Source organism: Cibotium barometz, chromosome 32 (assembly GCF_041138505.1).
Source record: "Cibotium barometz isolate CiBa-2024 chromosome 32, ASM4113850v1, whole genome shotgun sequence".
Taxonomy (NCBI): domain Eukaryota; kingdom Viridiplantae; phylum Streptophyta; class Polypodiopsida; order Cyatheales; family Cibotiaceae; genus Cibotium; species Cibotium barometz.
This window is the reverse complement of record NC_141077.1, coordinates 41,603,769-41,614,995: the sequence shown is the minus strand read 5'-3', so window position 1 is coordinate 41,614,995 and position 11,227 is coordinate 41,603,769. Positions and strand designations below refer to the sequence as shown.

General features: G+C 43.7%; 1 protein-coding gene and 1 pseudogene across 1 annotated transcript; both read right to left on the bottom strand.

The window, feature by feature from the left end:
• Positions 1-3,021: 3,021 nt before the first annotated feature.
• Positions 3,022-4,239, bottom strand: LOC147620207 (uncharacterized). The gene is made up of 3 exons (XM_086772598.1): positions 4,004-4,239; positions 3,400-3,600; positions 3,022-3,237 (listed from the first exon to the last, which is right to left on the bottom strand). Exons 1-3 carry the CDS (start codon positions 4,136-4,138, stop codon positions 3,022-3,024), a joined length of 552 nt encoding a protein of 183 aa, XP_086628724.1. The 5' UTR covers positions 4,139-4,239.
• A 3,992-nt stretch (positions 4,240-8,231) lies between these two features.
• Positions 8,232-9,621, bottom strand: LOC147620206 (uncharacterized; annotated as a pseudogene).
• Positions 9,622-11,227: the final 1,606 nt, after the last annotated feature.

Sequence of the window (11,227 nt, the reverse complement as noted above, 5' to 3'; positions counted from 1 at the left end):
GCGTTTGGAAGAAACCTCGATAGGAAGATCAGAGCTAAGTGGAGTGATCTAACCATGTCTTAGAAGGTGTTGTGTGGTTCTACTACGTCATGACATGAGAGCTAGAGTTGTGGTTATGACAAGTGATTTCTAGTGAAGTTGTGCACATGGAGGTTGAATGGAGAATGATGGACACTCATCTAGATCCATGCGTTACCAACGCACGTAGCCAAGACTAGACGAAAATGGTGGTGAGCGATAGCACACAAATCAACTCTAGAGAGAAGACCTTTGTAGAGCAGGAGTAGAAACAACAAGAAGCTATGAAGGAAGATGGGCTCTAAGATCAAGAAATTCAAGAAGATCAAGAATTTTTAGGATAAAGCAATGGTGAAGAACAACCAGAGCTACAAGACCAAACACAAGAAGACCAAAGAGAAGACAGTAGAAATTGAAGTAACCAAAGTTCAAAGGGAAGAGTGATGAAGATTCACATGCCCATGTTTTCTCATTTGAAGCCACACTTTTAGCCACCAAAGCTCTAGTGACTCATCAACAGAAAGAGTTCTTTAAACAACATTGGGTGGTAAAGCAACCAACTAATGAGATTGGTTCAAGCCAAGAGACCAGCAGCACAACACCCTACTGTGAGCCAATGGTTCATTGGAGGATTGCGAACAAAGCTCTAGATAGTTGTGGCCTTGTTTGATTTGAAACCCTCACATTTGAGCAAGTGGTGGCAGTAGTAATGAGAGGAAAAACAATCTTGATGAAGAGCAAGAAAGAGCCTTAGAAGAAGGAGAAGTCTGAGAAAGGAAAAGAGAGAAAGAAGAGGAGTCTCTAGTGTCTAGTGAAGACACTTCTAACTCTGACTCCAATTTAGGTTTGGATGCTGATAAAGAGCAAAAGCCCGAAAGAAGTAAGGCGGGAAGCAAATAGTGGATATTCAAGAAGAACTGAAGGGCGATGCCAATATTGCTGGAGGACACAAGAAAAAACATTTTCGGACTGAGATCAGATGTTTGGTGCAACAAAACCAATCACACCCATGCGGCAGACTCTTCTCATAGTTTAGGTGACAAAAAATATCCACAAGAGCCAAACCCAACCCCATCCATGAGTGATCCTCCCGAAGCCATGGCACCCACCACTCCAACGGGCCTAACTCTACACCCCACCCATAACCCCCCTGCCAATCCATCTGCATCATCCTCCATACCTACTTTGAGGAGAGTGCATTGCTGTGGTATGTAAAAGACATTAAGAAGCGAAACGCAGGAATGGAAGCCGGAATACAAAGGGTCAATCGAATACAAACGATCCAAAAGGTCAATCGAAAGGATTTTAAAAATCCTCTTATTTTTTAGAAATCTAAGATTTCTGTTTCCCCTCCTCTCCTTATGCCTTGGTTGTCCATGGTTAATACGCGGAATGGAAGTCGAAATACAAAGGATCAATCAAATACAAACGATCCAAAAAGTCAATCGAAAGGATTTTAAAAATCCTCTTATTTTTTTAAAATCTGAGATTTCTTTTTTCTCTACTTTCCTTATGCCTTGGTTGTCCATGGTTAATATGCACCCACAACGTTTATGGGTGCAATTAATTAATTAATTAATTAGTGTGGTAAAAATTACTTGCGATCTTAGCTTATCTGTAAGGTTTTAGTTGTTTGATTTTTTTTTTTCCGCGGTAAACCTACATTTGCTGCCCCTTTCTAGAACACTTGTCAAATTGCATGTTTTCCCTCTCTCTTTTTTGGCGTATTGCATGTATGGGGGCTTCCTCGCTTTTTCACTCTCTCGCACGACTGTCTCCCTGTCTCTCGTGCTGTGGCTAAAGTCTGAGAGGTACTCAACCTACATGTCCCACGTGTCCAGCCACTGCACGGCCATCTTTCGATGCCAAGGCAACAACCCCGCCATAGGTGGCGAGCTGGACGACCAAGGTTAGGGAGGGATGGAGGCCTGCGTGTGATGGAGAAGAAGCGCAAGGAGAGGGGCGTGCTACAACAAGCCCGTTGAGAGCAGGTGGAGGGCAGCAGATGGAAGAGAAGGAGAGAGGCGTTGAAGGAGTGTAGGCGGAGTGCGGGTGGAGGGCATGCGGAACACGGGCCGGGGGAGAGAGAGCCGCGCGGGAGGAGAGAGAGTGGGAAAAATTAGCTACCCTACACTAAGGTTCCAAACCTTAATATGAGTGGGGTTAATCTGTGGTTGGAACGACACTTCAATTTAATCCAAGAGACCTTGGAAAAGCATCTTAATACAATTTCTTTTTTTTACTGGTTGTAGGCCCTATGTATGCACACAATGTAGTACAGCGTGGCATATTTAGTCTCTCACACTCTCTCTCTCTCTCTCTCTCTCTCTCTCTGTTTCAATGGCTTTTCTCCCTAATCTACTCAGGTCTCTTCTAATTTCAGCACGATTTCTGCAACTGAAAGTGTAGAAGCCCACCATGCAGCCTACACAGCAAATCGGTGAAAACAACAGGCGCATATCCAGGCCAATGATGGTCTTGCTCTCAACGGCCACGATCTCTCTCTGCTCAATGGCCTCGATCTCATCTGGTGTGGCTATGATTAGCGGCCACGATCAATTGCGATCTAAAGGTGGAGATTCAATTCATCTGAATGGCTGGGATCAAATACGATCCTGCGGCCCAGATTCATTTCATATTAACGGCCAGGATGTCTCCCTCGATCTCATCTGGTGTGGCTATGATAAGCGGCCACGATCAATTGCGATCTAAAGGTGGAGATTCAATTCATCTGAATGGCTGGGATCAAATACGATCCTGCGGCCCAGATTCAATTCATCTCAACGGCCAAGATCGCTTTCTCTTGGACGACCGAGATCTCACAAGTGCAGCACGTAGCCAAGGTACACCATTCTGTCATCCGCTGGCCATGGGCTATGACGTTACAAACACCTCTCTTTCTTTTTTCTCTCTCTGTCTCGGAAACACACTCACGGAAGAAGCACTCTTGCATATATCATGATAAGTAATTGCGTACGTTTTGTAGTCTTTGTAAGTAATTAGCTACGGTTTTAAACTAACCTTGTCAAAGACAGCCATGCTGACGATCGCACGTGCTCGCATGCTTATCCTTTGGCTAGAATTGAAGAGATTGTTTTGTGACATACTCTGAGCCGTTGATGCAACGAACATGGCTAACACTAGCAGCATACCCCTCCACCAGTGAAAATGCCCAGCGTGATTTTCTGCAACCTGCACGAGTACCTTCAAAACATATACCTGCGCGGTAGAATACAATATATTATTGAAAAAGACCAGAACAGAAGACCACAAGTAAACATGGATCCGCCTTGCATTTTATAGAAAAGTCATGTTAATTATTTGCCAATGCAATTTGATCTCTTGCCCATCGGCCAATCTAGAGTACTGACTTGTAATTACCTGCACAAGGACGGCAACCAGCCAGAGAGGTTTCCATAACGCTGCCATAAAGTAAGCCTTGCCTAAGGTTTTGAAAAGAAGTGCCCACACTCTGATTTTTGGCTCCTTCGACTTTAATTCTTCTTCTTCGATGGCCTTCTTCCATTGTGCTTCACAATGGAGTGTTCTGTCCTTGGGGGTTAAGTCGTAGAGATCTTCTGCCTACACACAGGTACAAGGCCAGAAAAGCAACTCCGATCGGCAAGTTTCTTTCATACGATATAATCGATTTCGTACTTTCATTTTCACAAGATCAGAGAGAGAGAGAGAGAGAGAAGCCACTTTGAGCGTGCGTGCTATAGAGAGAGAGAGAGAGAGAGAGAGAGAGAGAGAGAGAGGGCCCGTGAAAGAGAGAGTGTGGGCGCGCTGTGAGCGCGCCCCTGAGAAAGAGAGTGAGAGAGAGAGAGAGAGAGGGGGGGAGGGGGTGTGTGTGTGTGTGTGTGAGAGAGAGAGAGAGAGAGAGAGAGAGACTAGTGACCTGAAGAATCTTGGGATTACCAATGGCAATAAGAGGTGTGTGTGTGTGTGAGAGAGAGAGAGAGAGAGAGAGAGAGAGAATAGTGACCTGAAGAATCTTGCGATTACCAAGGGCAATAAGAGGATTGACCCAGTGCCATGCCAACAAGCTCGGAACAGAGGCTTCAAGCTCTGGGCTTGGGCCCGCTGTTACAATCGGTTCTTCGTCCCTAATTCCTTCCATGAGCGAGAGCGAGGTTACAGAGAACGCAATGGGCAGAGAGGGAGCTCAAAGCTGAGATGAGAGAAACAAGCAAGCTGGAGGCGAAAGAGAGAACTCAAGGCAAGGACGTGGGGCGTGAAGGCACAGAGACGTAAGAGAAGCCAATTTATTAAGCCGAGTGCTCCCAAAAGACAGTCTGAGTAGAGTACACGGTGTCAGTCAAAAGGAGCCGCTGAGTCAAAAAGCCGTTCCTACCTCCTATGTACGGTTCTTTCTTATTATTATTTTTTTCTAAGAAAACATTGATTTTTTTCCCCTTCAAACAACCCAACAATCATTCTCATTTTATCACGCTTGCTTTTTGAAGGGTGTCTTTAATTAAATCGATAGTTGCATTGAAAATGCAAAACGGGTTAAAGTCATGGGATTCTTTTTTTTTAAACCAAATACGCAGTGAATTAATTAGAAAGCCAAAAAATACATCAGATCACCCAAGGGAAAGGTGATAAGCTAGGTGAGTATTCATATACATCAGGACTCTTTAGACAAAAGAAGTAAGCTGGGGGTGGGTAGCCATATACATCAGGACCTTTTACACAGAAGTGTTGCCACACTGACCAGGCTAACATAATGAATTACAAATTGTCAATTTCCGCCTGTAGCTTAGCCACAAATTCATGAGCTTTTTCAAATCTCCTTGCCAGGTCATGTATGTCATCAGCAAGCTCCTGTAACCATTCGTGTGTGGTGTTCATTGTTCCATCCTCTTCCAATGCCTGATGGGAGTCACTGTCTTGTTCACTGTAAAGCTTCACTGCATCTTTAATCACCCCAATGCGCCGCCTGTAAATTCTTACCCTGTCCAACTTGAGAGTAGAATCCTGCACTACACATCCAGAAAAGAGGGCTTTCAAGCTGAGAGCCTGAAAAGCAGGAGTAAATAGAACATTATTTCTGAAGGACCATATGACCCAGAGAAATTCTGCCCTACACTTCTTCCAATATTCAAAAATCAGAGACACTGAGTCTCCTAATATCAGTTGTTTCCAAGAGGTGGGAAATCCTAATGTCCTAAGGGGTACGCGAGCTTAGATATATATGTACATGAAACACATTAGTAAAAAAATGCATACCTGGTCACATTGTTGTGGTAATACGAGCCTATCTTTCTTTGTTTGCCAAAACTTTGTAGAGTCAATAGTTACATAGCCACTTGCATGGCGTTTTATCGTTGCATCAGGCCCTTTTTCCACCACGTTCAATTGCCATTTGACATCCAAAACATACACAAAGAAGCGACGAAAGTCAAGCCTAAATATGTCTTGGATTGTGCCACAATAATCATCCATTTTTCCATTAGCTCCCTCAAAGCTACTAATGACACCACAATCTTGTGTATTTCTCTTTTCATCGATTCTTTGTGTTCGAAAATGCTTGCCTTCACACCATATAGCATTGAACATAGTGCACTGGACCAAAATAGAAGCAATATTTGTGTAAGCAATGTGAATAAATATTAAAAGCAAATCACTTACAACTAATGCAAAACATTAGTTCTATGTACCTTTAACATGCATCCTCGTGCATACTCCCATTTTAAGGTCTTCATGAAGCGCTCTAGGAAGAACATCCAACGTGCATGCACAGTACCACATAAAGCGATTTCGTCCACTAAATGCACAATGAGATGTAGTTGACTTGTGAGAATGGTTCGCGAAAAAGTCTCCTCTACCAAACAAACCACCTCCACTGCCATAACATGTGCATCATCCAACGTGGCTGGATCAATTGCTTTGGAACTAACATATCTGAAAAATAAATAAATAGTACGTTATACCTCATGCATGTTCATTTTGCAAGGTATAATGAAGGGTGATCTGACATGGGTTTTACATACCTCACAAGCTCGCCCATCTTATAAATACATTTTTTCAAACTCTTATTTGCACAATGGTCGATGCTAGTAGGTAGTATGAACTGCGCACATAAGAGCACATGTATGTATGGTTTATGGCATTACAAAATTTAATTTCAACGTACAAGACTTGGAAAACACTTACTTGAAGCATCTTGTGCCAATCGTGGGACTTCAACCCATATAGTTGCTCAACGCCTCTTTTCTTAGTGGTTGTAAAGGCTCCCTTCAATGATCTCATGCATCCAATGGGAGTACGCAAAGTGGTGATGGCCTGCTTTACCTGCTTCTCCTCTTTCTTTGATATAATCCATGGTGCAGGCGGAAGACGAACGTGCCCACCCACCTCTCGTGGCCAAGCTTGACGCATACGTCCTGCGATCCGCAAGTCCTCACGTACGCTAACATTGTCTCGTTTACCAATAATATGTTCCCAAATACCAGATCCCACATTCTTGAAGATGTGCATGGGATCAAGAAGATGGTTGATCTTAAGACGGGTCCAATATGGTAGCCGAAAAAAATAGAGTACCTACACAAGGGATTGCTCTATGTGACCTTTAATCCAATTAGAGACTACACAAAACAAGATTGAAAAAACATTACTATACCTGTTCATGCCATCTGGAGGAAGAATATTTGTAGACTCCCAAATACGCTTCCAGTCTTTTGCACGAAGTGTTTGTGGAGGAATGTTACTCTTACTAGCAACATATTTAGGATGATCTGAGGGGAGAAATCGATGATGATTATCGAATATGGTCTTACACAAACCGTCAGCATACGCATGTACTAACGAAGGGCCACAAATAGGACATGCATGTTTACCCGATGTTTTCAAACCTGTTAAAATATAAATAAAAGTTAGAATAATAAAGTCAATATTTATAATTAATATATATAGCCATGAGTCATTTGAATACTATCAATTTACATCGGCTCACCTCTAAACCTGTTTGATTCCATTCTCCATACATGGAGATGTGATTCAAGGTAATTCGACATGATCGTACAATGCATCCTTAACATCGATTACACATACATTTGATCCGTTGTCCCAACCACACATCGCAATTACGAGATGACGCATTGTCTCATCTTCCCCAGAACTGCTTGAGGAGGTTGATGACATCCTATGCACAAACCAGAAAACACAAAATCATAATATGTTCTTAATGAAAGTATAAAAATCGCGTGTATTAACGCGGCTATTTCCTAAAAATTGTGTGTATTAACGCGGCTATTTCCTAAAAATTGCGTGTATTAACGCGGGTAATTCCTGCAAAACGCGTGTATAAACGCAGCTAAATTATCATACACGCGAACATACACGCGTTTATAAACGCGACGATCTGTTTAAACTAAAAATAGCCCGCCTTCCCCAAATAAAGATTTTGAACTAACAATACTGTTGTTTTTCATTTTCGCCTCTTCCAACAGTAACGAAACCTAAGTGCAAGGAGGGAGAAGAGAAGGAGCACACACGGGAGGAAGCCGACCAAGAAAGAAGACTCACTTTTTCAGGCCAACTCCATTGACGTGGCCAAAAAATGCAGGGGAGTTGGTTGGGCAATTGAGGAAAAGATGGGGAATATCCTCAACTGACTGTTTACATCTTGTACATAATCCATCACTTTTACCCACTTCCCTGCTTTTGGAACCAGTCCATACAGCTTTGTGGAGCAAAAGCCACAGCAAAACTGAGTGTTTGGGCTGAATGTTACTCTGCCAGATGCTCTGGAACTTAAAAGCCCACTGTTGTCTGTCCAGTGCTAAGTGCCATCTCCTGTTTAATGTGACATGTAAAGGAGGGACCAACTCTCTTGAGCATGTTTTCCTAACAGCTGAATTCCAACACTTTGCAGGAGAACCTTTCTGGCCAAAAGAATTTGACCATATGTCTGCAACCTCTTTCCTAACTTCAGGTCTAGTGAACAGATCTGGGTCAGTGTGAAACCAATTGTTTCTGATCTTACTAGCTTTATCATCCAGGACAGTTAGTAAGGGGTAATGATCAGAAATGCACGAGGTATACTTTGGTTTAGATTTCACCCTGTTGAATTGATTGGCTACTTGAAGAGAGATATAGCACCTATCGAGTCTTGCCTTTCTTGCAAGAACATCTCTGCTGTAATTCTGCCAGGTAAACTCTCCTTCAATTCCAGCATCCCATAGGTCATGGTAATCTTTGCAAGCTTCCTAGCTAGTCTTCTCCTGACCCTGTAAGACTTGTCCCCCTGCCTGAGAAATCTGTCATCCAGAGATTCAACCATGTTGAAATCTCCCAGCAAGATAAGGGGTCGTGGAGTTGCAGTCAGTTCTTCCCAAATTTTTGCCCTATTAACAGAGCAACCTCCTGCATACACTGAGACAAGAGTGCAATTGAAAGGGGGAGGCAGGGGGATGGCACACCAAAACTGGGAAGTGATGGCTAGGTGTAGACATGAGGCTAGCTCCCTTTTTAGGCCTATGGCAGTGCCACCAGAGCCCCTCTCATGTGTTGAATGGATCCAGATAAAATCTGGATGAATTTCCTTTAGCCTCCTTTGGAGGTCATCACCAACCACCTTTATTTCCTGCAAAGCACAGACATCTACAGGATACTCCTTGATCCACCTGTTTAATTTTTTGGTTTTAAAGGGGTCAGTAATCCCCTTAACATTCCAAGACAGCACTCTCATCGGTTAACCTTTTTCTTTCCTTTACCTTGGTGATCTTTGGAAGGGGTTCTGGCCACTGCCGAATGGGAGCGTTTATTGTCCTTTTGGATTTCCATTGGAGCTATAAACAGGTTGGGATTCACTTCCTGCAAGGGGGGTTGAGAGGCTTGGTTAAGATCAATGGAGTTATCCCTTATAACCAGCTGTAGAGAGTTGCCCTTCTCATTACTCCCTTTCAGCTTATCAAGAGGAGTGGCTGCAATTTCTCCCCTGTCCGACTCAGATGTTGGGACATCTGAATCCACCCACTCTGGTAGGTCAGCCAAAAGAGCAAAGCGGTTAGGGTTCTTACCTCTTGCTTTGTTATTCTTAGATGTCTCACCCTTCTTGTCTGTGGTGCTCGTAGATTGTCCAGTGGAAGGAGGAGTAGGCTGGCGATTCTCAATAGACTTCGTCTGGGGATCGATAGGGGCTTGAGCCTGCTGTTGTTTCGGCTGAGCTGGGGGAAATTTTACAGGACACTCTCTGACAAAATGGCCAGCCATCCCACAATGGAAGCAGGCGTTGGGAAGGTATTTGTAAACTAAAGGTTGTTCACAGGTCTCACCATCATCTGTAGCAATGATAATCGATTCTGGCAGAGGTTTAGAAAGGTTCAACTCTATCAGCATTTGAGGATGCCAAGAAGGATTGAAGTCTCTCTGGGGCTTGACACCTAGGACTTTACCCAGCTGCTCGCCAATAGGCCTGAGGTGATGATGAAAATGAAGGGGCAGGTTAGGGAGTTCAACCCATACTGGGTAGTTCTCACTGGCAGACTTCTCAGGACTGAAGTCCTTACTCCACTTGAACAAGCATAGGGGGGAGGTACGAATGACCCAGTGTCCCATGCTTAGAACCTCAAAAGCCATTTCAGGGGTCTTAAACATGAAAAGGTAGTGGTTTTTAGGAAGAGCCTCAATGGTTTCTACAATACAGCCCCTACTATCCCACTGTTGTTTGACCCAGGATTTCCACATCTCCACTGGGGGCCGAGGGCCCGCAATCAGACCTAAAAGAGCTCGGGTCTCTAAGTCCTTTTCAATTTTCCTCACCTGGCTAGCAAGAAGAATCACCAGTGGTTTACCTGAATAAGAGTGTCCCTGCGTTGCTCCATCAGTTTTTTGGCGGTTGCTGCAGAAAACCTCCGGGGTAGAGTCTGGCGATTTCCCTGCGAAGCCTTCTTGAGTAGGGCTCGAATGCGCGCCTGGTGTCTGATTGAAAGGGTTCGCTGGAAAGGCATTATCTGCAGCCTTGCTTTCCAGCGCTTCCTATACTTGAGAGGCCACCTCTCTTGGCAAAGACTGTAAAAAGTGCTGGGTGAAAAGGGCAGCCGGTCCGGCATTGAAAGGGGGAGAAAGGTTCTGGTTCAGAAGAGCTCGATGGGGGAGAGGGTTTGTGGGATGCCACGCATTGACTTGATTAGGGGGGGCGAGGAGAGAACGAAGAGGTGTTACCCCTCCTGTTCTAGGAGGGGACGAGGAAGACATGACCTAACAGCAGTACTGCGCTTCAGAACAAAAAATTTCTTTGGGTAGCTCCCCCCTCGCGGGGGGAGGGCCTTACCACGCGGTGAGAGTCAGCAAGCAGAGCAAGGAGGGGGAGACGAGGAGGGGAAAGGGCAGGCGGTGCATGCAAACAAGCAGACATGCATGGGCGACACCTGGGCATGCAGAGTAACAGTCGTGTCGAGCACTCTCGTCACCACTGCTCGCTCAATTTCTTCCAAAGCTCGTCCAAAATCATGGGATTCTTGTCAAAACACACACACATGGAGGCCTTTAAGACAAGCGGCTGCTCTCTGTTGGTTGCATATATGTATATCATTGACTTGCACCAAAGAATAATATTGACTTGCACCAAAATATTGCACAAAACGAAACCAAACAAAATAAAGTAAATGGGAGGTATTATTTATTATGGGACTGTATGTTGACCAGACAAAAACAATGGGCCAAGTGTATTGAAAAGTAGATTTCATGCACCTGTCAGCCCCAATGAGTGGACCAAAAGTTTGAAAAATACAATCAGAGGCACTAGTATGTGAAGGGTGCAGGAGAAAGGAAGAGAGGTGTTGGATTTTTGTTGACCTTTTAAATAACCTTTGCTTTGAAAGAACGTGCATTGTTTTTTTGCAATTTGAAAAGTCTTACTTTTGCATCATTATAATGCTTTCTCTCTCTCTCTCTCTTTTTCTTCTTCTCTCTCTTAAACACACATAGGCATTAGTTACCCTAGATACGGCTTTTCTTCTTTGACAATCAATTTACGCTTTTTTAAAAATCAATTAGATTGCTCTCTTCTCAACCAAATCAATTCTTTATTGCATGGCATGTGATTTTACTTTTTGGTTTTTTATAACGTGTCTAACAAATATTTGTTCAAATGCTTGAGTAGTGAGTCACTACCTCTTAAAGTTTAAGGATCCAAACAAGTGTGTCTAGTAATTATATTGTAGGTCTCGTGGTAATTCAAGTGTAGTAAACTTAATAGCAT